This window comes from Scylla paramamosain, chromosome 4 (assembly GCF_035594125.1).
Source record: "Scylla paramamosain isolate STU-SP2022 chromosome 4, ASM3559412v1, whole genome shotgun sequence".
Classification (NCBI taxonomy): Eukaryota; Metazoa; Arthropoda; class Malacostraca; order Decapoda; family Portunidae; genus Scylla; species Scylla paramamosain.
The window spans coordinates 6,517,449-6,544,356 of NC_087154.1; the positions used below are offsets into that span (position 1 = coordinate 6,517,449).

A 26,908-nucleotide genomic window follows, 5' to 3' on the forward strand; every position below is an offset into this window, starting at 1 on the left:
TCGTAGACCCCCTTCAAATTTCTCATTTAACAGATTAGTAGATCAATTCACATCTGATAAAAATGTGTCTAGATCAAAATATTTACCTAAGTTTACATGAGTTTTTTTTTTTTTTCTTCACATTATTCACCAACAACTATAAGTCGCCATTAAATGGAGGACGGCCACAGAAGGGAAACAGTGACCATGGGTCCATCAATGCAGAGAACCATCAGGACAAGGGCAGCTGCAGTTTCCCGGCAACGGCAGTGTTCCAGATGCAAGGTCCTCCGCGTTGAACTGCAGCAGCACCACCGCGTAGGTCGAGACCGTTAAGAGAATCTGCCGCGTGAAGAATAATCATGAGCACGTGACGTCAAACATTAGCCAAGACAAGGCCTGTCACCAGACGACCACTTTATACTCGACCAGGAAGAACTGATATCCTGGTAATGGAGTTTTGAAGGAAGTGTTCACATAAAAAGATGATAAGGAACATCAAGGAAATGCTTGTCTCACAGAGGCCCTCTGAGGCACTGCATCACCTGGAAATAACCTCAGAGAAACCTTCATCATTTCTATGAGTCACTAGATTCAATGACCTTAATGTGGAGAGACTGGAAAAAAAGACTATTCATACAGTCAGTGTTTGGCAGATTTTGAACATGGAACATAAATGATGAAGTTATTCCTAAATTGTTTGGTATCGGATTCGAGGACTCATACACAAGATTGAAAGACATCACTGAGAAGGAAAGACAAAGAAAAAAGCATCACCTAATGAAGTCTTCCACGCCGAGCCGCACCAATCAAGTCCATAAACGAAAAGCCACAATCTCATTAGTTGAGGACCTGTAGTTACCACAGTGTGAAGCCGAGAAGTGCGGTGATGCCTCGTGAAGTAATAACAAATTAACTGTGTGGTTGACTGGCAACATGTTAAGTAGTGATGGATAAATGAAGGATGACAATGGAGGGCGTGACGCGAGGGATGGCCAGCTCTGTGAAGGAAGTTGGCAGTGCACTCACCGCCAGTAGATTGGAGCGGGACACAGTGTACAGGCCGCAGGGACGGATGACTAGCGGCCTCTCGCAGACCTTCAGGAGTCTCGCCACCTGCGGACACAGCCTCATAATGATCTTGCAACACCTACAGGTATCTACGAGTACTCACGCTTCTCTGTGTGATGACCGCGGCCATTTTCCTGCCACGGGAAAAATTCCTCATAAAAACTTCAAGTAATTCATTCGTTTTCAACACTGAATACGAAACTAATTACTTTAATCATTCATTTTATAATTATGTAATTTAAATTTTCTAAGTGTTTTTTTCTCAGCCGAATCTGAATTGTAAATTTCATATAAGAATATTCATAAAATCAAACTAGTAGACTAGTATTATGTCTTCATCGACATAATCTTCACATTTAGCACATAACCATCGCTACCAATGTCCACTGTCATGGATGGACGTCTACTCTGACGTTTCAGAGAAAGCCGAGACCTGCACCAGCCTTCACACCAACCGCACACCAACCTACATTACTAATTCTTGGCGTTATACATGGACTCAAGAGTTTGTCAGGAATAGGAACAAATATTTTATTATTACTTTATATTCTTATCTCATCTTCCCTTCTCTGTTTCGTCCTCTGCCGGCGAGGTGCAGGACAGATAACAGTCCTGTCTCACTAATGATGATGTCCGAGGGAGGCGCACGTTAGGTTTATTACTTTTAATATTCATATGTGAAGGATAGAGAAATAATCTCTTAGTAGCTCCGTTACCATCCTGGCTATGAAGTATACTTAGGAATGATGTATTTGTTATTGAACACGTTGCCAATTTTCCCAAACTCTAGAACAAAAATAGTTTATACACAGTGTTACATAGCAGCACCAGCAGCAGCACAACCACCATAACCATCACCACCACCACCGCCAGCAGCACCACCTTCACCCCCACCATCATCACCACCACCACCACCACCACCATCACCACCACCACCGCCAGCAGCACCATCTCCACCCCCACCATCACCACCACCACCACCACCAGCAACAGCAAGAGTGGTGGTAATGAAATCAGCGGCAGTAGAAGCAGTGGAAAACGAATATCAAAATATGAATTTATATACAATAGCATTGCGTCTTGAGGAACAGCCATACCTGCGCCTCGACATCAGGATCAGTCTTCTCAGGCTCGGTGGCCACGTCTGCATCAAGCAGGATGCTTTGCGGCGCCGCGGCCTGCAGTACAACACAAGTGACGTGAAGCACAGGAGAGTAAAGAAATGCTGAATTGTATTTCATATATAAATGCACAGCACATACACACTAACTGTAAGGCGCGGCATACATTACCTGAAGTGTGATATGATCAGCAAAGGAGGTAAACACATACAAGGACACCACGTATCCCAGAGTCAAGCTGATTGTCGAAATGTTGTTGAAAAGATCCGTTTTCTTATAGCTATCGATAACATAAAAAACATTAAATATTATAACAAGAAATTTCTCAAGGGACCAGATCAGTATTGGAAAGTAAAGGAGGTCTGCCATCTGCTGGTGGAAGCGACGCAGGCAGACGTAGCGACCACGGAGTACTCGAAATGCCTGCTGCATGGGAGCCACTGGAGGCTGGGACTTGAGTTGCTGCAGTTCGTCGTTGGTGCGTTTAAGAGCGGCGCTGAGAACGTAGCCGCCGGTCAGCGCCAGCAACAAGGGAAAGGTGCAGATGAAAGACAGAGAGAGCACTGTGTACCAGGCTGCCATCTTACAGGCAGCAGATGTATATGACATACTTCCGAACCATAGATATCGATAAAAAGAGCATGTCAAATATTCAACAAAACCGTATAAAAATATCAAAATCGGATACAATGAGCACTTCCTCCTAGCGTCGGGCAGCATGTCGTCTCTGATAATAGCGAGGAGTCGTGTGATGCTGGAACACTTCGCCCACAGGAAGAGCAGCATGATGAGAGGCAACAGTAAGAGGAATACGTACATGAGTACACACAAAATGTACATCATTTGATTGAAATTGTCGGCAAACCATTGTGCAAATAATCCTGAAAGCAAAGAGGATGATATCAGTTTCCATTTTACAACGTGCGCACACAGTATGTGAGTGTGTGTGTGGATGTTCTTTATCTAGACACACAAACATTATTATGAAAACTAAAAACAAAGATAAACTTGCCCAGGTGAAGAAAGGCGAAGGCGAAATTGATGGCGAATGTACTGACCGAGGCGGTGAGGGCAACTATCTTCCTGGGCAGCGACCAGCGGGCCTCGCGCCACCCCAAAGGCAGCAACCCCAGAAGCACCGCCGCCCACTCCACTGCCCACACAACTCCTGCCTGCTGCCTGCCCTGGTGACGCCCATGCTCCTCACCGTCCCAAGCCACCTCTTGTGCATAGCTAGGAGGAGGATTACCTACAATACTGGAGACAGGAATAGAAGACACACACACACACACACACACACACACACACACACACACACACACACACACACACACTACGATGAATCCCTGACCACCTTGAGTCTTGCCAGGCTGTCGACCAGACACCGAGAATCCCAAGCGAAGTCTGGAAAGGGCCTGCTGTGCAAAAAACAAAGACAGCTGTGTCTTAACATGTAAAAACAAATATTAAAATCTCTACTAATATAGGAACAGAAAGTACAAGAGACGTGAAAAGTAAAAAAAAAAAAAAAAAACTGCTAATAAATCAATCACCTAAGCAAGTGTAATCATATTAAGTAAAACAGACACCCATTAATACCTTATTCCAAAAAAGCGTAGACCCTGGACATCAAATATGAAATGCATGTAACACTTGCAAAAATAGTAACCATGGAATAAATTCTAATAATGTAGAAGGAATGTAAGTTCGAGTCCAAGCCGTAAAACAGACACCATTGTACATATTATTGTGAACTGACATATAAAAAATCTTTATTTTCGATTACCAAAATGATGCACAACTCTTTTTTTCTTTTCTATCTCTCCTTTTCTTACTTATAAATTTCCAGAATCTCGGATATTATCTTACTTTGTGACTCATTATCATATTCCTTCGAAAACACTTCTGCTGTGGTGAAGAGATATTTGTCTCTGACTCCCTGTTAGCGTGGACAGCGCTTCACTACATGCCACTCCGTCTGCACCTCGCCGCACGTGCACACATGCTCCTCAAGGGGGATGCGTCCGCGCCCGCGCCTATTCCACCTGCCTGTTTCAATACTGAGGTTGTGGCCCAACACCCTAAACTGTGTGAATGGACTCCGGTAATGTTCCTTTATTGTGTGTCGTTGTGTGTAGAAGGCATGGACGCACATCAGTGGGATAATGTCTGTATGTTACATATCTTGATGTATTAGTTGCAGCTATTCTGTGACGTAATCGTGTCATTAGTGTATGTCACTGTGGCAATGGCGTAGGCAGGTATTCATGTAACATTCTGCCGACGGGCGTGTTGCTCTTTATTACAGTAGTGATCGGAAAACATAAGGGATCGTCGTTCATACCTCTTCTCTCCTCCCAACTATTTAAAAAGTATTTGTACTTTATGAGATCTGGGAGTAACGGATAACCAGCCTCAGCAAAACACAGGTCATTAGAAGTGGTTTTGCGCACTTCCAACATTTCTTTGAGCGCCCAACTTAAGTGTTTCAAAACAGGCTTCAATCTCCAACCAGCCAGGGCTCACACCCGTATAGTAACGATGATGATAAGGCCGCGTCCAAAACTCGTCGCTTTACAATAAATAGTACGAATGACATAATCTTAAAAACTTGAATAATTTTGGCCTTCGCGTGTACCTTGACAGCCGTGGATACAGACCCATCGCAGGAAAATACCAAATCATACTTATACATAGCGCTGGCAAAACTGTCTGCATAAACATTACAATCATCATTGACCTGTGGTATTTCAGCTCGAGACAGCAAGTCAGTAAGCTTCACTTTATCGACTCGATCCATTTTGATACGTTTCCTGTAGTTGGTCCCTCGAACTTGCTGACAATAAAATCGATCACTAACACCTGAAAACTGCGACCTTTCAAGGACAGTATTCATATCTCTATCAGAAAACAACAAATTAAATACTACTGGCGCGTGATCACACACACACACACACACACACACACACACACACACACACACGAAAAGACTCACTTCTTGCCGGCAAAGGGAATTATCACCATTGTAGGACAAAAACTTCGATGCTTTGAACAAACAGGCAGACACTCCCTCGCCCTCAGCAGCAGTATGGCGCGTCCCTGAGCCAGAGAGATGACAATCTGCAATACAGTAATGCAATGAATGTACTCCTATAACAAACCACGTGTATCAAAGGAGCGAAGATCTACACATGGAATCTGCATAACATATGGAGAGAAATACTTATATGTATAAATCTCAAAACTGGTCAGGATGAGTATGTTGTGGCGATGAGATGTTATGACGCTCAGGTGTTCAAGTTTCAGAGGTATGAAGATGTATTAACGATTACATAGCTGTCAAAATCATTATTAAAGGATGTGTGTGGCCAAAAGGATGATTGAAGTCTTTATTGATTGTTCCAGGTGGTGATGACTGTGATGGTAGTATTATTATTATTATTATTAGTAGTAGTAGTAGTAGTAGTAGTAGTAGTAGTAGTAGTAGTATAAGTACTAGTAAAAGTAATAATAGAAGTAATAGTTGAAGCAATAATAATAGTAATACTAATAGTCATTGTTGTTGTTGTTGATGTTGTTGGTGCTGTTGTTTTTGTTGTTGTTGTTGTTGTTACTATTATCATTATTATTATTATTATTATTATTATTATTATTATTATTATTATTATTATTATTATCATCATTGTCATCACAATTATTACTAGATATTAATGCTACTTCTACTTCTTCTATATAATAATAATAATAATAATAATAATAATAATAATAATAATAATAATAATAATAATAATATAATAATAATAATAATAATAATAATAATAATAATAATAATAATAATCATAAAATAATAACAATAATAATAATAAAAATAATAAAAATAACAATAGTACAACTACTACCATAACATATACTCGTCAGCCATACGTAAAAAGAAAAAAGAAATAAATAAAAAAATCCTCCTAACCTGAAAAACGATCAGTCGACTTGTAATCACACTACACACAGAGAAGCCTTAGCTCTTCAGGCAGCTGGGAAGAACTACCTCCTCCCCAACCGTCACTGCGTCACTGGCCGAGAACACCAAGCCTTTATCTATCAGTCTAAATTGCAACCGAACACGTCGATAAATAATTAAGTTATTTGTTCGCACGTAATAAGTATTGATCTTCTCAACATACACAAACACATACACACACACACACAAACACACACACACACACACACACACACACACACACACACACACACACACACACACACAAACACACACACACACACACACACACACACACACACACACACACATTAAAGTATTACTCTGTCGACTTCCGTGTCCTTCAGCCCCTATTAAATTCTTTACCTGTTGCTTATCTTTCGCACTATAAATTGTAGGAATAAAGAACAGTTCCGGTGTTCGTACGAGCATTGCTGATTGCATGATCACACTACACATAAGAGGAGCAGAAAATAGAGGTTGAAAATTTACAAACAGGTGGTGTGCTCAATAGGAATTTACAGAACCTCGTATATACTATAGACATTTAACACTCATTACTTAACATTCATTAGTCTCTCTCTCTCTCTCTCTCTCTCTCTCTCTCTCTCTCTCTCTCTCTCTCTCTCTCTCTCTCTCTCTGACATTCACTCGTCCGGCGGTACATATGTGAGAGATCGTGGAATTAACGCTTCCGTCCTTTCCTCCATGGAAGATCAGTATTGTCTGATGATTTCTGTCTGTTCATCCTAATTTCACGAATGCTCATTAATATTAATTAACTAACTAAGCTGACATACAATGAGCACAAGCAAGGATCTTTGTTCTTTGGTGTTTCTTTTTTTTTTCTTTGCAGCGGAAAGCTTGTCACAGCAATCAGTAGTGGATGAAAAGAAGCATAAATTTACGCAAGTTTTTCTCCACTTTTGTGTGTGTGATGATATACATTATGTGCTACAACGTGTGTGTGTGTGTGTGTGTGTGTGTGTGTGTGTGTGTGTGTGTGTTTTACGAAGTAAAAGAATGCCTTCCTCTTCATGCCTTTCTCCTCTGCTTCTAGGAGAGTTTAATATGCTGCTAGTAGACGTGGCCTCTTGCGCATGTTTGGCCGATTGCCGGAGTCTGTAATCTGGTGAGTGTGGCGTTCAGTGATCTGCTGTTTTGATGACGCTGACAGTAGCAAAAGGAAAGAATTAAAGCGTGTGTGGCGGAGCGCAGCAGCAATGCTGGGTGCTACAAGAGCGACACGGAATCGTTCCCTTGTTGAGAGTGTGGGGAGGGGATATCCATCGGAGACTGAAACTGCAGCAACACCACCAAGTAAGTAAAAAATGGCAGAGATCATCTGAGGAAACAAAGAAGGGGAAGGAGAATCATAATAAGTCCACCTAAGGTAATTAACAACCATGTTGGCGCGTGAGATGGTATACAGGCTCCAGGGACGGATGACCAGCGGCCTCTCGCACACCTTCAGGAGTTTCGCCACCTGCGGACACGCCTGTAGTCACACTTCACATCTCGCCTTACCCACCGTCCTCATCTTCCTCAATATAGCTTATCCATCCGCTCACATCCTGATCGCCTCTCTTTCACTCTTAATTCCACTTAACTCACCATAAAGCAGGCGGTCAAAGTGCACTCTATTTGTTGGTTATCGTCTTCTAGCAGAGATCATCGCATGAAAGCGTCATCCTGGATAAATGTTGCCTTTTTGATTCCACGATCATCAAAACAAGCTGGATGTCATCATATAAGCAATGTGATTAAGCCAGTGTGCAGTGCCAGTGTACCGTACATGGTCATATCAAACTGCACTACACGGAAACAGTGAAAGTGTTTTGTTGATGCACTTCAGTGTACTATTGCCCTCATCAGTGCCACTCGGTTGAGTGCACCTCTTTTTTGTCACTGCAGCACAAATGACCTAGCCAGCGAGGCTCATGTCTGACTCGGCGGTGATGCTCAGCGGCGAGGCGGCTTGCAGAGGACAACACAGAAAACCAGTGCATCAACACCTTAGTCACACATTGTTACATGATACAACAACCTTAAGAAATATGCCCTTCATGGTTATTTCAATATGAGATAGTAAAATCTTGCCTCCTCAGCTATACGGTCAGCCACAAGGCACAACACGAAGAGCGAGACAGCGCCCATCAGAATTATCATCACGTACAGGTAGAACATGAAAGTTCCGACTACATATTTACTATAGCTAATGCACGGATAGGTGGTGGAGATAACAGCTTTTCCAAGGTCCAGCTCATGATTGGAATAGCAAGGATGTCTGACAGCTGTTGGTGGAGGCCACGCAAGTGGATGTAGCGAACACACAGGGCGCGGAGCCTGAGGCTTAGGATTTACGAAGTCTTGGTGCTCTATTTCCAGCTTGAGCGACACATTGGCATTAGCCAGAGTAGCGTGGAGCAAGTGGCCAGCGGTCACCATCTAAGGGGAAGATGTCGATCAAAGGCAATGAAAACATTGCAAACGATCTAATGACGGGGAAGATTGCTCTTATTACTGAAGGCTGAGTAGATATGGACACTGCTGCCAACCAATATGCGTGAGTTATCACTGATAAACCACATTTCACTAAACTGCAGGACAAGAAAAGCACCAATTTTATGGCGCGTGCTGGAGTCTCAGTCAGGAACTGTGTGGCTTTCCTGAGAGCGAGGAGGAGTGAGCTGAAGACCTCACCCTTGAACCACAGCATCAACAACACTGCGATGGACTTTGTCAAGACGTATACTACAATGAAAATGCCCACGATCATGTCCAGTCGAGACGACTTAACTTCTCTCAGGCATACTGTAGACACTGAAAAAGAGCATGGTCATAGTTAAGCAAGAAATTAATTAAACGTAGTCAGGGTTTCAGTATAAATCATTTACCTAACCCCTCAACGTAGAGAGCTGACAGATAGCAAGGCAGTAAAAAAAAAAAAAAAATCAAGTATAAGGCTGCCTTGAGAAAAACTGATACCTCGTGAAATTTTGGTTTCATTATCTAAGAAGAATGTAACGTCCGTAAGAAGAGTAAGACCAGCAATAATGACGGCCAAAACCGTCCTTCCCCGCGACCAGCGCCCCCCGCGGCTACCCAAGGGCAGCAACCCCAGCTGCAGCGCCACCCACTCCATCACTACCATCAGCAGTTACATCCCGCACTGCAGCCGGCGGCCATCAGCCCAGGCAGACCCTCCAAGCCTCCTGAGAAAGAAAAGTTTCTACTCTGCCCGCGACTAGGCAGTGCAGCCCTGCAGAACTTGCAGAAACCTGCAGAAACCTGCAGAACCACGTCTCTTTCCCCACCCACCGATCTGGCTCCTCCCCCAACGCAGCGGTGACTGACTTGCCCTCTTTCGAAGTGCGCTGCTCCTCACTCGGTCCCGTGGGCAAGTGAGATCACGAAGTCATCCTCACGAGGATTATCAACATGAGGCCACAGGACGAAAGCACCAGCCGTACCTTGGCATTGGCATTAGGAGGACGCTGACTGGGCAGGACTACGGCGCTGCCTGGCGCAGACACACTGGGAGGCCCTGCTGCAAAGTGACGTGGACCAGCCTGTGGAGCAGTTCCCTGAGGAGTTGCTAAGAGCGCAGAGCCGCTGGGATCCCCACAACCAGGACAAATCAAAGCCCTCCGACCAGCCATGGTTCAACACGAAGTGTTGCTCTGCTGCTGATAAAAAAAAAAAAAAAATACCGCGCGTGGCGTGCTTATAACGCATCCAACGAGGCAGAACAAAGAGCGACACAGGGTAGCAGCCGTACAAATGAAGGTTATCCAGGACTGGGCTCGAGACCAGTGGCTGGAGAGCACAAGGAAGAGACGTGGGCTCAAAGCAGTGGTGGAGCCTCGTAAAGGACAACCAGGGAGAAGGGAAAGAATCCACCATTCCATCTTTAATGGAAGAAGATGGCAGCACTATCACTACATCCTGCAAAAAGATTGAATCTCCTGGCTCGTCACTTCTCCCAAAATATGGTAATCCCAGACCTCACCAGGCCCCCTCCTTCACCGCATCCCCCGCTGGTGGCAGGCCGCAGGCTAACCTCACTCATCATCACTGAGGAGGAAGTCAGAGCAGCCATCTCCACACTGAATGAGACGAAGACAGTGGGTCCTGATGAATTAAGCCTACGTGTGCTTCGGAAGTGTTCTGGCGACCTGGCGCGCCCACTTCTCAGAGTGTTCGAGGTCATCCTGCAACAAAACATGTGGTCTCGACTCTGGAAAAACACCCACATCGTCCCTGTGCACAAAAAAGGGCAGCAGGCCTGAAGCCAAGAATTACCGCCCCGTCTCGTTGCTGTCTGTGGCTAGCAAGGTCCTGGAGGGAATAATAACTGCGCGCCTCATCTCCCATCTCGATAGCCAGCACTTCCTCAGCCCTAGACAGTTTGGCTTCAGGAAGGGACGGTCAGCTGACCAACGACTAGAGCAACGCCTTGGACCAGGGAAGACACACGGCATTTACATTAAATTTACATTAATGACCTACTGAATTTTGTCCCGAATGCCAGGACATACGCGGATGACATCACCATCGTCCTGGCTCAACGACAAACTCCGCCCGATAGAAGGCTGGAGACAGAGATGGCAGGTCAGCTTTGTCCCTCACAAGATGGTGGTCTCCAGGACACCAGCAGACTCCGTCTCACATTACAAGGCACGACACCGGCCCCGCAGCAGGAGATACAGATCCTGAGGGTCATTATTGGCAGTTATCTGACTTTAAGTGCACATATTTTCCAGTTCACCAGGGAAGCTGGCCTCCCTCTGGAGAATCTCCTGGCTTCTCGATGTCAGGGGGGGGCGTGAGCTCCTGTACAAGAACAAGGCCCACTCCTCGCTTGAGCACTCCTGCCTTGCTTAGGGCGGGGAAGCCTCCTCACACTGAAAGACGTGACAGTGACAGGAGTTAGTGCACTGCAGTGACAGTGACACGTGACGTTACATGGAGTAGTGTGACAATGACAGAAGCATTTTTATCGAGTACAGTTCTTCACTATTATTAGCATTATGACTCATTATTAGTATCAGTATCACTTTTATTGTTATGTTAAGTTATTATTAATATTAGTGATGTTTCTATAGGGTTATATTTTTAAGATAGGGAGTACTCATCATACTCCCTTTAACATGTAGACAAGTCCTTGTATTTGTAAAGACTTGTATCAATAGAGAGAGAGAGAGAGAGAGAGAGAGAGAGAGAGAGAGAGAGAGAGAGAGAGAGAGAGAGAGAGAGAGAGTGGGGGAAGGGAGGGAGGAGGGGGGTTAGACATTATATAATCCATTAATCGTTACTCTTTAATCCTGAAGTACACTGAAAACCTCAAACATCACGTCCGTCAATGACATGACTGTAGCAGTAGTAATAGTAGTAGTAGTAATAGTAGTAATAGTAGTAACAGTAGCAGCAGCAGCAGCAGCAGCAGCAGTAGTAGTAGTAGTAGTAGTAATAGTAGTAGTAGTAGTAGTAGTAGTAGTAGTAGTAGTAGTAGTAGTAGTAGTAGTAGTAGTATGTATCATTCGAATGTATCAGGCACGATGAGGTGAGAGATCTGACCGCCAGCATGCTCAGGGAGGTGTGCCACGATGTCTCCACTGAACCGACCCTCCTGCCGCTAGACGGCGAGCACCTGCGCTACAGAACAGCCAACACCACCAACGAGGCTCGAGTCGACGTCAGTGCACGAGGGTTCTGGACAAGGGGACAGAAAGCATTCATGGACATACGGATCTTTGACCCGATGGCCGCCTGTCACCACGAACTCTCCCTGGAGGCCGCCCACCGCAAGAATGAGCAGGAGAAGATCCGAGCGTATGGGGAGAGAATCCAACACGTTGACCAGGGCAGCTTCACACCTCTGGTCTTCACCACATCTGGCGGGATGGGCTCCAAGGCTCAGTGCTTCTACTCAAGACTAGCCGACCTAATGGCAGAAAAGAAGCATCAGCCAAGGAGCCATGTCGTCGCATGGATGAGGTGCCGTCTCTCATTCTCCCTCATTAGCGGGAGCTGGGGCTAATGACCTCCAAGTAATGGAGCCCCTAATTGACACATCAATAAACATGGGGTGGAGGTATTAGTAGTAGTTGTATTTTTTTAAAGTAGTAGTAGTAGTAGTGGAAGTAGTAGTAGTAGTAGTAGTAGTAGTAGTAGTAGTAGTAGTAGTAGTAGTAATAGGCTTAAAATAGTAGTTAAAAATGTGATTTTGTTGTTCCAAATCTAAATATACATATTTTTTTGTGGAAAAATTTTAATAACAGACTTATAATAAGGTGTGGAGAGGTTGCAGGAGTAATAAAGACAGGAAAGCCAAGAACTACAAGGGGAGGGCGAGTGAGAGAAGCTGCTAAAGGATGACTTTGTGACAATTGACTCTTCCCTAAGAACAGGAAATTATGGTCAGGATTCAAAGGAGTAACCATTCGACAGGAATTAAGTAAAATAAGTCATAACAGATCCCCGGGGAGCGTGACAAGCAACAACACTTCCTGCACTAAGCGACCAGAGAAAAGCCAAGCGCAGCTAAGAAAGTCTGTGCCAAGTGACGTCGTGCCCTGTCATTCCAACCACCTAGTCTCATGTCCACATCTTTAAACGTTTCAACATCTCATTTTTTCAGCTTTTAGCAGATCTAGTAGAAGTTCCTCGGTCTACAAAAGGTGTTTCAGTAATTATACTGATAGCTTAAGATGTGTTTTGCATCCCTGGTGGACTTCATTTTAAACGATTCTTCCTCTCTTTTCGCCGACTTTTAACATGCCCCAGTAGGGGTTGTAAAGGTTCTTAAGAGTTCTCCTACGATTGTAATGACAGCTTCACCTATATTTTACATCATCAGTAGCGGGAAAAATTCATGCATGATCATGTATACGGTCCTTGAAAGTAAGTCTCAAAATGTTTCAGTATACTAACTAACGTTTCCTACCAGCAAGGCTCTCATTATACTGAGCCGGTTTTTTCTTTGTTTTTTCCTCACAGGTTTTCTTAATTTATCCTAAGTTGTTCATAGGCGAACTCGCAATTCTCCATCATACTAAATACAAAATAATTGCTAAGGTAAGAATTGTTTACATAAGATGCAAACAAGGCAACCAGACGCGACCTTCTGAGTGGTGCTTTTGGGTGAGCGAGATCCACCTCTGAACTTCAAGACCTGTGTTCCTTTTTGTTTGCTTTATCAAATAATGCTAACATTATTTCACCTTTCCAAAAATTTTGTTCTACCGCACCACCTATACACTAATGTTGTAAGTAAAACTATAACAAACTTTGTTGAAGCCATTAAGTAGAAAAAATGTTCAGTAAAGGTAATAGTCACTTTAAAATTCAATATATTCTTCTACTGAGACCAGTATCAATTTTTCCACTCTAGAAGAATTAAAGCTTCGGCTACATTGAAGACCTTATAATAAGTGCGAAATATATTGTAATTTAGTGACATCGCAGACACCATTCAAATTTCTCACTTAACAGATTAGTAGATCAATTCACATCTGATAAAAATGTGTCTAGATCAAAATATTTACATAAGTTTACACGAGTCTTTTTTTTTTTTTCTTCACATTATTCACCAACAACTATAAGTCACTATTAAATGGAGGACGGCCACAGAAGGGAAGCAGTGACCATGGGTCCATCAATGCAGAGAACCATCAGGATAAGGACAGCTGCAGTTTCCCGGCAACGGCAGTGTTCCAGATGCAAGGTCCTCCGCGTTGAACTGCAGCAGCACCACCGCGTAGGTCGAGACCGTTAAGAGAATCTGCCGCGTGAAGAATAATCATGAGCACGTGACGTCAAACATTAGCCAAGACAAGGCCTGTCACCAGACGACCACTTTATACTCGACCAGGAAGAACTGATATCCTGGTAATGGAGTTTTGAAGGAAGTGTTCACATAAAAAGATGATAAGGAACATCAAGGAAATGCTTGTCTCACTGAGGCCCTCTGAGGCACTGCATCACCTGGAAATAACCTCAGAGAAACCTTCATCATTTCTATGAGTCACTAGATTCAATGACCTTAATGTGGAGAGAATGGAAAAGAAGACTATTCATACAGTCAGTGTTTGGCGGATTTTGAACATGGAACATAAATGATGAAGTTATTCCTAAATTGTTTGGTATCGGATTCGAGGTCTCATACACAAGATGGAAAAACATCACTGAGAAGGAAAGACAAAGAAAAAAGCATCACCTAATGAAGTCTTCCACGCCGAGCCGCACCAATCAAGTCCATAAACGAAAAGCCACAATCTCATTAGTTGAGGACCTGTAGTTACCACAGTGTGAAGCCGAGAAGTGCGGTGATGCCTCGTGAAGTAATAACAAATTAACTGTGTGGTTGACTGGCAACATGTTAAGTAGTGATGGATAAGTGAAGGATGACAATGGAGGGCGTGACGCGAGGGATGGCCAGCTCTGTGAAGGAAGTTGGCAGTGCACTCACCGCCAGTAGATTGGAGCGGGACACAGTGTACAGGCCGCAGGGACGGATGACTAGCGGCCTCTCGCAGACCTTCAGGAGTCTCGCCACCTGCGGACACAGCCTCATAATGATCTTGCAACACCTACGGGTATCTACGAGTACTCACGCTTCTCTGTGTGATGACCGCGGCCATTTTCCTGCCACGGGAAAAATTCCTCATAAAAACTTCAAGTAATTCATTCGTTTTCAACACTGAATACGAAACTAATTACTTTAATCATTCATTTTATAATTATGTAATTTAAATTTTCTAAGTGTTTTTTTCTCAGCCGAATCTGAATTGTAAATTTCATATAAGAATATTCATAAAATCAAACTAGTAGACTAGTATTATGTCTTCATCGACATAATCTTCACATTTAGCACATAACCATCGCTACCAATGTCCACTGTCATGGATGGACGTCTACTCTGACGTTTCAGAGAAAGCCGAGACCTGCACCAGCCTTCACACCAACCGCACACCAACCTACATTACTAATTCTTGGCATTATACATGGACTCAAGAGTTTGTCAGGAATAGGAACAAATATTTTATTATTACTTTATATTCTTATCTCATCTTCCCTTCTCTGTTTCGTCCTCTGCCGGCGAGGTGCAGGACAGATAACAGTCCTGTCTCACTAATGATGATGTCCGAGGGAGGCGCATTTTAGGTTTATTACTTTTAATATTCATATGTGAAGGATAGAGAAATAATCTCTTAGTAGCTCCGTTACCATCCTGGCTATGAAGTATACTTAGGAATGATGTATTTGTTATTGAACACGTTGCCAATTTTCCCAAACTCTAGAACAAAAATAGTTTATACGAGTACACAGTGTTACATAGCAGCACCAGCAGCAGCACAATCACCATAACCATCACCACCACAACCGCCAGCAGCACCACCTTCATCCCCACCATCATCACCACCACCACCACCACCACCATCACCACCACCACCGCCAGCAGCACCATCTCCACCCCCACCATCACCATCACCACCACCACCACCAGCAGCAACAGCAAGAGTGGTGGTAATGAAATCAGCGGCAGTAGAAGCAGTGGAAAACGAATATCAAAATATGAATTTATATACAATAGCATTGCGTCTTGAGGAACAGCCATACCTGCGTCTCGACGTCAGGATCAGTCTTCTCAGGCTCGGTGGCCACGTCTGCATCAAGCAGGATGCTTTGCGGCGCCGCGGCCTGCAGTACAACACAAGTGACGTGAAGCACAGGAGAGTAAAGACATGCTGAATTGTATTTCATATATAAATGCACAGCACATACACACTAACTGTAAGGCGCGGCATACATTACCTGAAGTGTGATATGATCAGCAAAGGAGGTAAACACATACAAGGACACCATATATCCCAGAGTCAAGCTGATTATCGAAATGTTCATGTAAAGATCCGTTTTCTTATAGCTATCGATAACATAAAAAACATTGAACATTATAACAAGAAGTTTCTCAAGGGACCAGATCAGTATTGGAAAGCAAAGGGGGTCTGCCATCTGCTGGTGGAAGCGACGCAGGCAGACGTAGCGACCACGGAGTACTCGAAATGCCTGCTGCATGGGAGCCACTGGAGGCTGGGACTTGAGTTGCTGCAGTTCGTCGTTGGTGCGTTTAAGAGCGGCGCTGAGAACGTAGCCGCCAGTCAGCGCCAGCAACAAGGGAAAGGTGCAGATGAAAGACAGAGAGAGCACTGTGTACCAGACTGCCATCTTATAGGCAGCAGATGTATATGGCATACCTCCGAACCATAGATATCGATAAAAAGAGCATGTCAAATACTCAACAAAACCGTATAAAAATATCAAAATCGGATACAATGAGCACTTCCTCCTAGCGAGCATGTCGTCTCTGATAACAGCGAGGAGCCGTGTGATGCTGGAAGACTTTGCCCACAGGAACAGCAGCATGATGAAGGGCAACAGTAAGAGGAATGCGTACATGAGCACACACAAGATGTACATCATTAGGTTCATATGCTCGGCAGTCACTTGTATATATAATTCTGAAAGCAAAGAGGACGATGTCAATTTCCACTTTTCAATGTGCGCTTACAATATATGAGTGCGTGTGTGGATGTTCTTTTCTAGACACACAAACATTATTATGAAGATAAAGACTAAAGATAAACTTGCCCAAGTAAATAAAGACGAAGGCGAAGTTGAGGGCAAATGTGATGCCCGAGGCGGTGAGGGCAACGATCTTCCTGGGCAGCGACCAGCGGGCCTCGCGCCACCCCAAAGGCAGCAGCCCCAGAAGCACCCCCGCCCACTCCACTGCAAACACAACCCCTGCCTGCTGCCTGGTCCGGTGCCGCCCATGCTCCTCACCGTCCCAAGCCACCTCTCGAGCATGTCTAAGGAAGAGGGTTACCTACGATACTGGAGACAGGAATGGAAGGCACGTAAAGCCTATGCCTCTCTATGCATCATATCTCCGCTGATTCAGTGACTCAGTGACACACAAAACACACATACGCACCACACACACACACACACACACACACACACACACACAAACACGAAAAAAGACTCACTTCTCGGCAAAGGGAATTATCACCATCGTAGGAGGAAAACTTCGATGCTTTGAACGAACAGGCAGACACTCCCTCGCCCTCAGCAGCACTCTGGCGCGTCCCTGAACATGAAGGATGACAATCTGGAATGCACTTGTGTACTTTTAATATGAGAATCCACGTATATCTAAGGAACCAAGACCTACATATGGAATCTTCATAACATATGGAAAGAATTACTTATGAATCTCAAAACTGGTAAGGAAGAGTGTGTTGTGCGGGATGAAAATAAATAATGTTATGACGCTCATGTGTTCAAGTTTGTGTGTGAAGATGTATTAACGATTACATAAGTGTGACATTCATCAGTAATGGAAGTTTGTGGCAAAAACGATGCTTGAAGTGTCTTCATCGATTGTTCCGTGATGACGACGGTGGCGGTGGTATAGTAGTAGTAGTAGTAGTAGTAGTAGTAGTAGTAGTAGTAGTAGTAGTAGTAGTATTTGTTGTTGTTGTTGTTTTTGTTTTGCTGTTGTTGCTACTGTTGTTATTGTAGTTGTTGTTGTTGTTCTTGTTCTTATTGTTGATGCCGCTGCTGTTGTTGTTGTTGTTGTTGTTGTTGTTGTTTTGTTGTTGTTTTTGCTTCTGCTACTGCTGCTGCTGTTATTATTATTATTATTGTTATTATTATTATTATTATTATTATTATTATTATTATTATTGTTATTATTATTATTACTATTATTATTATTATTATTATTATTATTATTATCATTATTTTATTATTATTATTATTATTATTATTATTATTATTATTATTATTATTGTTATTATTATTATCATCACAATTACTACTAGATATTATTGCTACTACTACTACTACTACTACTACTACTACTACTACTACTACTACTACTATTACTACTACTACTACTACTGCTACTACCAGTATTACATAATAATAATAACAATACTACAACTATTACTATAACATATACCCATCAGCCATACTTTAAAAAAATTCCCATTAATCTGAATGAAAACGATCACTAGACTTGTAATCACACTACACACAGAGAAGCCTTAGCTCTTCAGACAACAAGGAAGAACTGCCTGCTCCCCAACCGTCGCTGCGTCACTGGCTGAGAACACCAACCCTTCCTCTATCGGTCTGTCGCCTCCACTCCTGCTGCCTGACTCCTCTACCAGTTGACGGACGTAGAGGGATCAAAACTACATTAACAAATAATTTGTTCCGCACACGCTAACTATTGATCTTGTCCACATACACACACACACACACACACACACGATAAAGTATTACTCTGTCAACTCCGGTGTCCTTCAGCCTGCAGTAAATTCTTTCCCTATTGCTTTCCTTTCTCCATCCTTCCTTTCACTTCTTGCATTGTAAAAATAAAGGAGTAAATAACAGTCCCAGGCCTCGTGTGCACAATGCTTATTGCGTGATCACACTACACATAAGAGGACGTGAAAACAGAGGTTGAAAATTGACTGAAAGGTGGTGTGCTCCTTAGGGATTTACAGAACCTCGATAATATTACAAACATTTGACATCTATGATTTAAGTACATACAGTGCGTCTCTCTCTCTCTCTCTCTCTCTCTCTCTCTCTCTCTCTCTCTCTCTCTCTCTCTCTCTCTTCTTCTTCTTCTTCTTCTTCTTCTTCTTCTTCTTCTTCTTCCTGAGATTAACTCGTCCAGCGGTACATAAGTGAGGCACTGTGCAATTAACGCTTCCGTCCTTTCCTCCCGGGAATCTGTTGATTTCTGTCTGGTCAGCCAAATTTCATGAAGTCTGATTAAAGAAAACCAACTTAATTAACTAAGCTGAAGAATATGACCACAAGCAACGATCGTTGTCCTTTGAAGTCTTTTTTTTTTTTTCAGCGGAAGGTTGTCACAGCAATCAGCCCTAAATGAAAACAAGCAGAAATTTACGTATGTTTTTGTCCACTTTGTTTGTGTGATGATATACATTGTGTTACGAACTGTGAGTGAGTGAGTGTGTGTGTGTGTGTGTGTGTGTGTGTGTGTGTGTGTGTGTGTGTGTGTGTGTGTGTGTGTGTGTGTGTGTGTGTGTTTACGAAGTACAACATTGCCTTCCCCTTCATGCCATTCTCCTCTGCTTCTAGGAGAGTTCTACTTAATTTTCAATATGCTGCTAGCAGATGTGCTCTCTTGCGCATGCTTGGCCGAGTGTCGGAGTCTGTAATCTGGTGAGTGTGGCGTTCAGCGATCTGCTGTTCTGATCATGCTGACAGTAGCAACAGGAAAGAAGTAAGAGTGTGTGAGGCGTAGCGCGGCGCAGCAATGCGGGGTGCGACTAGAGCGACACGGAATCGTTCCCCTGCTGAGAGTGTGGGGAGGGGATATCCATCGGAGACTGAAACTGCAGCAACACCACCAAGTAAGTCGAAATGGCAGAGAGCATCTGAGGAAACAGAGAAGGGGAAGGAGAATCATAATAAGTCCAACTGAAGCAATTAACAACCTTCCATCCCTCCATTCTAGTCAACCTTTCACAATGCTGAGGTTTAACGTACACAAAGAAAATCTAATTTTTATGTCGCAACATGCATCACTTTGTACGTGGACACATCTACACCTACAGCCATGAACAGTCTTCGTGAAATGCAAGCATGGAAGTCTTCCTCGTTAGTGTTCAGTGTCTGCCTTGCATTGTTTAAGCCTTGGTTAAGAGGAACCGAGCACTCACCGCCAGCATGTTGGAGCGGGAGATGGTATACAGGCCCCAGGGACGGATGACCAGCGGCCTCTCGCACACCTTAAGGAGTCTCGCCACCTGCGGACACGCCTGCATTCACACTTCACATTTCGCCTTACCCACCGTCCTCGTTTTCCTCAATATAGCTTATCCATCCGCTCACATACTGATCGCCTCTCTTTCACTCTTAATTTCACTTAACTCACCATAAAGCAGGCGGTCAAAGTGCACTCTATTTGTTGGTTATCGTCTTCTAGCGGAAATCATCGCATGAAAGTGTTTCTGATTCGCCGCATCTGCGAACTTCTAGCAAACTCAGTGACATCATAGCTTGGGCATTACAAGGAAATCACGCGAATGAGCACGGTTAGCAATCGCCTGTTTTATCGTGAATGTGAGAGCCGGGTTTGAGACGCCACTGTCCACATCCTCATTTCTTCATGTTCCCAGTCTCATTTTCCACTTCCAGCCACCCTTTTCCTTACAAGCGCCTTGCCCCTTCACTTTTTTCCATATTTACAAGTCTTTCCAATGCAGTAAAGCATATTAATATCTCAAGCCCTTACCTCGATCCCCACCTCAGGACGAATGTCCTGGCCACCGAGGCTCAGGTCCGCCTCGGCGATGATCCTCAGCGGCGCGGCGGCCTGCAGAGGGCAACACAGAAAACCAATGCATCAACACCTTACAGTCACGCATTGTTATATGACGCAACAACCTTAAGAAATATGCACTGCATGGTTATTTCAATATGAGACAATACAATCTTACCTCATCAGCTATGCGATCAGCCACAAGGCACAGCACGTAGAGCGAGACAGCGCCCATCAGAATTATCATCAGGAACAAGTAGAACATGAAAGTTCCAACTACATATTTACCATAGCTAATGCACGAATATGTGGTGGAGATAAGTAATAACAGCTTTTCCAAGCTCCATCCCATGATTGGAATGGCAAGAATTTCTGACAGCTGCTGGTGGAGGCCACGCAAGTGGATGTAGCGAACACACAGGGCGCGGAGCCTGAGGCTTTCCTTAGGATTTACGAAGTCGTGGCGCTCTATTTCCAGCTTGAGCGACACATTGGCATCAGCCAGAGCAGCGTGGAGCAAGTGGCCAGCGGTCACCAACATCACTAAGGGGAAGATGTCGATTAAAGGCAATGAAAATATTGCAAACGATCTAATGACGGGGAAGATTGCTCTTATTACTGAAGGCTGAGTAGATATGGACACTGCTGCCAACCAATATGCATGAGTTATCAATGATAAACCACATTCCACTAAACTGCAGGACAAGAAAAGCACCAATTTTATGGCACGTGCTGGAGTCTCAGTCAGGAACTGTGTGGCTTTCCTGAGAGCGAGGAGGAGTGAGCTGAAGACCTCACCCTTGAACCACAGCATCAACAAGACTGCGATGGACTTTGACAAGACGTATATTACAATGAAAATGCCCACGATCATGTCCAGTCGAGACGACTTAACCTCTCTCAGACATACTGTAGACACTGAAAAAGAGCATGGTCATAGTTAAGTAAGGAAATAATTGATCTGTGTCACGGCTTCAGCATAATTAATTTACCTAGCTACTCAGCGTAGAGAGCTAACAATTACCATGGTAGTAAAAAAAAAAAGAATCAAGTATAAGGTTGTCTTGAGAAAAACTGATATCCCATGAATTTTTTGTTTCATTACCTATGAAGAATGTAACGTCCGTAAGAAGTGTAAGACCAGCAATAACGATGGCCAAAACCGTTCTTCCCGGTGACCAGCGTCCTCCGCGGCCACCCAAGGGCAGCAGCCCCAGCAGCAGCGCCACCCACTCCATCACTTCCATCAGCAGCTGCATCCCGCGCTGCAGGCAGCGGCCATCACCCCACGCAGACCCTCCATGCCTCCTGAGGAAGACATGAGCCCAGAAAGTTTTTACTCTGCTTGCGGCTGGGCAATGCAGTCCTGCCGTAACGCGGCGAGGGGGCTTGTTGACACTTCATCTTGGAACAAAAGAAAACTCTGCACTGACTGTCACACAAAGACAAGGTCGTCACTGTCAACACACAAATCCTCCTTTGTACCACCGTAGCGGCTTTAACAAGGCTAAGCTTTACAAATCCCGATTGACGTACTTCCTTTCTGTGTGACTCATCCTGCCGGTTAAGGATCGCAGCGTCGCGGCGCCACACACTCCACCATCAGCCGCTGTCCTGAAGGATCTCTGTAGGCATCTGGTTTCTCTATAGCTCCCCCTACGCGAACAAGAACTACGCATGCCCAGTGACTATGCCGAGCTGATGATCAGTCTTTCACACCCAAATCCAATATCGAATGTCACCAAGAGTCGACGGTCAACATGTCAGTTCACGTAACAGGCATGAGTGCCTCCGAAATGGTCACCAGGACACCATGAAATGTGCCCATGAAGGTCATACGTCCATGCATAAAGAAAAGTCGGCAGCCAAGACGTGAGTCTCGAAATTGATATTCTTCACTGAGGAAGCGAAGGAGAAAGGATCGACGAAGAGGATGTTAAAATAACATCTACTCACTTTCCAAGAGAAAAGTCGCCATCTTCATAATGCATGAAAATATATTGTGTTCTTTGACTTTAACACATGTAAGATTTCGTTCAGTGGTGAAAGATCTTTCCTCTAAAATATAAACTAAAAGGGTGGAATTTTTCATTTCAATGCAGCAAATGTGTGAGTCTGCGTGTGTGTGTGTGTGTGTGTGTGTGTTTTAACATGCTGTACTTATTCTTATTCTCAACCCTAAGGCAAGTTTGTGCGCCGCGGACACAAACACTTCCATGAATAACCTAAATGTAACAAAAAAAAAGGATATGTACGACTATTATAATTCCACTCATTATATATATATATATATATATATATATATATATATATATATATATATATATATATATATATATATATATATATATATATATATATATATATATATATATATATATATATATATATATATATATATATATATTTATAATTTAAACTCAACTTTCTATTCTAATTAGCTGTGTACATGTCATAATACTGCTGTGCCAGCACATTATAGGGAGCTGGTCTTGTTTTTCGTGTCATTGCTCTACTGTTCAAATCTTTGAAGAATTCGTGTTGCCATTAGCTGTAATATCCTAGTAAATATAAGAGAGAATGGTATTATTTCTTTGTCATTACTGTCGATAATCTAACAATTTCATGGACACCTGAGCAGGAGAGAGAGAGAGAGAGAGAGAGAGAGAGAGAGAGAGAGAGAGAGAGAGAGAGAGAGAGAGAGAGAGAGAGAGAGAGAGAGAGTTACATAAATTTGCATAGAGTTACATAGAAAAACAGGCCACAACTGACCTTGCGGTCCTCACGAGGTGACCTGACCTAAAACCACTAAGGTGATAGTAGAAGAAAAGGACAGGAAAGCAAAACGTTCTCTCCCCACCCTCCATTCCCTCCGGTATTAGCCGTACAGGAAAACAGGTTGGAAAGAAATACTTTATGGGGTTAGAGAAGGAAAAACCCGAAGGAAATTTTATAGGAAAGAAAGAAGATAGATAAAATGAGGTGCTCCCATTTCCTGAAGGCAAGGAAGTTAATCACTAGCAGACAAACTAACCAACTAGCCAAAACTCCTTCATTAATATAAAGTGTCAAAATCTTTCAAGATCTAACTCCCCTCGTGACTTCTGGCATCTAGCCAAAAATATCTCCAACAACTTTGCTTCTTCTTTCCTTCCTTTATTTAAACCAGATGGCACCACTGCTATCACATCTTTTTCTAAAGCTGAACTCTTCGCTCAAACCTTTGCTTAAACTCTACCTTGGATGATTCAGGGCTTGTTCCTCCCTCTCCTCCACCCTCCACTACTTCATCCTAACTATTAAAATTCTTCACAATAATGTTTTCCATGCCCTCGCTGGCGTAAACCCTCAGAAGGCTTATGGACAAGATGGGGTCCCTCCTGTTGTTCTGCGCCTCCGTGTTTGCACCATGCCTAGTCAGACTCTTTCAATTCTATCTGTCAACATCTGCCTTTCCTTCTTGTTGGAAATTTGCCTACATTCAGCCTGTTCCTAAAAAAGGGTGACCGTTCTAATCCCTCAAACTACCGTCCTATTGCTATTATTAATTTCTTGCCTATTTAAAGTTTTTTAATCTATCCTCAGCAGGAAGATTCTTAAACATCTCTCACTTCACAACCTTCTATCTGATCGCCAGTATGGGTTCCGTCAAGGCCGCTCTACTGGTGATCTGGCTTTCTTTACTGAGTCTTGGTCAGAGATCTGACCAAAATCTTTTAGAGATTTTGGTGAAACTTTTGCTGTCGCCTTAGACATATCCAAAGCTTCTGATAGAGTCTGCCACAAAGCTTTGATTTCCAAACTATCCTCGTATGGCTTCTATCTTTCTCTTTGTAACTGTATCTAAAGTTTCCTATCTGACCATTATATTGCTGCTGTTTTTTTTTTTTTTTTTTTTTTTTTTTTTAGGTAGGAGGGACACTGACCAAGGGCAACAAAAATCCAATAAAAAAAAAAACTGAGATGCCATTCCCAGAAAAGGGTCCAAAGCGGAAGTCAAAAACTGAAGGATAAGTGTCTTGAAACCTCCCTCTTGAAGGAATTTAAGTCATAGGAAGGTAGAAATACAGAAGCTGACAGGGAGTTCCAGAGTTTACGAGAGAAAGGGATAAATGATTGAGAATACTGGTTAACTCTTGCATTAGAGAGGCGGACAGAATAGGGCTGAGAAAAAAGAAGAAAGTCTTGTGCAGTTAGGCCGCAGGAGGAGGGGAGGCATGCAATTAGCAGGATAGAAAAGCAGTTTGCATGAAAACAGAGGTAGAGGATAGCTAGAGATGCAACACTGCGGCGATGAGAAAGAGACTGAAGACAGTCAATTAGAGTAGAGGAGTTGACGAGACGAAAAGCTTTTAATTCCACCTTGTCAAGAAGAGTGTTATGAGTGGACCTCCCCCCCCCAGACATGTGAAGCATACTTCATACATGAACAGATAAGGCCCTTGTACAGAGTTAGCAGCTGGGGGGATGGGGGTGAGAAAAGCTGGCGGAGACGTCTCAGAACACCTAACTTCATAGAAGCTGTTTTAGCTAGAGATGAGATGTGAAGTCTCCAGTTTATCTTATAAGTAAAGGACAGACCAAGGATATCAAGTGTAGAAGACGGGGACAGTTGAGTGTTATTGAAGAAGCGGGAATAGTTATCTGGAAGGTTGTGTTGTCGAGTTGATAGATGGAGGAATTGAGTTTTTGAGGCACTGGACAATACCATGTTTGCTCTGCCCCAATCAGAAATTTTAGAAAGATCAGAAGTCAGGCGTTCTGTGGCCTCCCTGCGTGAAATGTTTATCCTGAAGAAAAAGCTACTTAAGTGGAAACAGCGACACACTGAGTGAAACACAACATTGCCAGCACGAGGACGTCGAGTGTACTGTGTTCTACAGGGCCTTGGTGTCTGTATAGCTGGAGGCACCAACATCGTGAAGCGTACAATGAGTGAGTGCAGTGTCTAACAGTGCAGTGCAGTGCAGCGAAATTACAGTGATAGTGAGAAATGCAGCAAGGTAGACGCCAAGTAGCGTCTTTACGGTGAAGAGCTATAGTCTGTTCAGAGGATGAAGTCCGTTTAAGGTATGGCAGATTCTGGAATTTCCATGAGTGCGACGCTGCCAGTTCGTCCGCCAATTATCGGATTAACAGTCTGTCTCCTTTCCTTCGCACCTGTTTATCTCTCTCTCTCTCTCTCTCTCTCTCTCTCTCTCTCTCTCTCTGTATATATATATATATATATATATATATATATATATATATATATATATATATATATATATATATATATATATATATATATATATATATATATATATATACACACACACACACACACACACACACACACACACACACATACACACACACACACACACACACACACACACACACACACACACACACACACACACACACCTGAGTCTGCTGCGCAGACTCAGGTCGCTGGGGACGCCGACATATGAGTTAAGGGGGGTGTACCTTACCTTCATCCTCCCCAAACTCATGTACGCCTCCCCAGCGTGGTCCTCCTCCCTCACACACACTCAACAGTTACAGCTAGAGAAGGTGCAGAAAAGGACGTGCAGGGTCATCCTTGGCCCTGCATACACCACCTATGAAGAAGCCCTGACCACCCTGAGTCTGTCCAGACTATCTACCAGGTACCGAGAGGCTCTGGAGAAGTTTGGAAGGGAACTACTGCATGATCCACGTCTCAGAAACATGCTGCCGCCTGACGCGCCTCGCCCGACCCGTGCCACCAGACACCACAACAAGATAACGCCCCTAAAGGCGCCGCGCACGGACCGGTACAGACTCAGTGCGATTCCCACCATGGTGCGAGCCATCAATCAATAGTACCTTCTAGATTAGACTTACCTTTAGGATTAATGTTAAGTATTTCCCCACCCCCTATGTACATTTTCAGTTTGTTAACTGCCTAAATAATAAACCGTTTATTATTATTATTATTATTATTATTATTACACACACACGTGGGAGTGCTAATCCCTTTTAATGATACCCCACACCACCACTACCAGGACAACGTGGCAACATGGGAAAAAATATTTGCCACGTCATAGAATTTATACAAATCGTAGTAATAATCTTAAACATCGACACTCATTGTACTACATAACTTCCTTTGCTATATACAAAATACATAAGATATCACTTTCAAACAGCACACGGATGGGAAACAAAAGAGAGGCCCATGTACACAGGTTGATTTGGCAGCATGGCTAGAGGTAAACCACCATACTTGCCCCACCTTGAACGGAATTCATGCTCTGAACCGGCTATAGTCATCCTGACCTCACCCTGCTTAAGCTACACTACTGGGGTTGAAACCCCTCGGAAATTCCACCAAGCTCCACC

General features: G+C 43.5%; 4 protein-coding genes across 4 annotated transcripts; 1 reads left to right on the forward strand and 3 right to left on the reverse strand.

Annotated features, from left to right (window-relative positions):
• LOC135097295 (uncharacterized) lies at nt 1-5,294 on the reverse strand. The gene is made up of 5 exons (XM_063999101.1): nt 5,167-5,294; nt 2,343-3,404; nt 2,148-2,228; nt 1,009-1,095; nt 1-321 (listed from the first exon to the last, which is right to left on the reverse strand). Exons 2-5 carry the CDS (start codon nt 3,012-3,014, stop codon nt 196-198), a joined length of 966 nt encoding a protein of 321 aa, XP_063855171.1. The 5' UTR covers nt 3,015-3,404; nt 5,167-5,294; the 3' UTR covers nt 1-195.
• Nucleotides 5,295-9,948: 4,654 nt separating this feature from the next.
• Nucleotides 9,949-11,052, forward strand: LOC135097630 (uncharacterized). Its single transcript, XM_063999584.1, has 4 exons — nt 9,949-10,033; nt 10,364-10,595; nt 10,700-10,779; nt 10,940-11,052. Exons 1-4 carry the CDS (start codon nt 9,949-9,951, stop codon nt 11,050-11,052), a joined length of 510 nt encoding a protein of 169 aa, XP_063855654.1.
• A 2,710-nt stretch (nt 11,053-13,762) lies between these two features.
• Nucleotides 13,763-17,585, reverse strand: LOC135097308 (uncharacterized). The gene is made up of 4 exons (XM_063999105.1): nt 15,985-17,585; nt 15,790-15,870; nt 14,639-14,725; nt 13,763-13,951 (listed from the first exon to the last, which is right to left on the reverse strand). Exons 1-4 carry the CDS (start codon nt 16,657-16,659, stop codon nt 13,826-13,828), a joined length of 969 nt encoding a protein of 322 aa, XP_063855175.1. The 5' UTR covers nt 16,660-17,585; the 3' UTR covers nt 13,763-13,825.
• Nucleotides 17,586-19,212: 1,627 nt separating this feature from the next.
• On the reverse strand, nt 19,213-22,510 carry LOC135097318 (uncharacterized). The gene is made up of 4 exons (XM_063999110.1): nt 21,645-22,510; nt 20,513-21,457; nt 19,938-20,024; nt 19,213-19,652 (listed from the first exon to the last, which is right to left on the reverse strand). The coding sequence occupies exons 1-2, from the start codon at nt 21,796-21,798 to the stop codon at nt 20,688-20,690; spliced, it is 924 nt and encodes a 307-aa protein (XP_063855180.1). The 5' UTR covers nt 21,799-22,510; the 3' UTR covers nt 19,213-19,652; nt 19,938-20,024; nt 20,513-20,687.
• Nucleotides 22,511-26,908: the final 4,398 nt, after the last annotated feature.

What these genes read in the sequence shown, in the direction of transcription:
- LOC135097295 (XM_063999101.1), bottom strand. Translation starts at nt 3,014, where the DNA reads ATGATGTACATTTTGTGTGTACTCATGTACGTATTCCTCTTACTGTTG. An exon ending in ATCCTGATGTCGAGGCGCAG is followed by an intron (nt 1,096 to 2,147) that starts GTATGGCTGTTC and finishes CTGTGTCCGCAG; the next exon opens with GTGGCGAGACTCCTGAAGGT. An exon ending in CCCGCTCCAATCTACTGGCG is followed by an intron (nt 322 to 1,008) that starts GTGAGTGCACTG and finishes TTCACGCGGCAG; the next exon opens with ATTCTCTTAACGGTCTCGAC.
- LOC135097630 (XM_063999584.1), top strand. Translation starts at nt 9,949, where the DNA reads ATGAAGGTTATCCAGGACTGGGCTCGAGACCAGTGGCTGGAGAGCACA. An exon ending in CAAAGCAGTGGTGGAGCCTC is followed by an intron (nt 10,034 to 10,363) that starts GTAAAGGACAAC and finishes CCCACTTCTCAG; the next exon opens with AGTGTTCGAGGTCATCCTGC. An exon ending in TTTGGCTTCAGGAAGGGACG is followed by an intron (nt 10,596 to 10,699) that starts GTCAGCTGACCA and finishes CCCGAATGCCAG; the next exon opens with GACATACGCGGATGACATCA.
- LOC135097308 (XM_063999105.1), bottom strand. Translation starts at nt 16,659, where the DNA reads ATGAACCTAATGATGTACATCTTGTGTGTGCTCATGTACGCATTCCTC. An exon ending in CTGATCATATCACACTTCAG is followed by an intron (nt 15,871 to 15,984) that starts GTAATGTATGCC and finishes GTTGTACTGCAG; the next exon opens with GCCGCGGCGCCGCAAAGCAT. An exon ending in CCCGCTCCAATCTACTGGCG is followed by an intron (nt 13,952 to 14,638) that starts GTGAGTGCACTG and finishes TTCACGCGGCAG; the next exon opens with ATTCTCTTAACGGTCTCGAC.
- LOC135097318 (XM_063999110.1), bottom strand. Translation starts at nt 21,798, where the DNA reads ATGCAGCTGCTGATGGAAGTGATGGAGTGGGTGGCGCTGCTGCTGGGG. An exon ending in GGACGTTACATTCTTCATAG is followed by an intron (nt 21,458 to 21,644) that starts GTAATGAAACAA and finishes GCTCTTTTTCAG; the next exon opens with TGTCTACAGTATGTCTGAGA.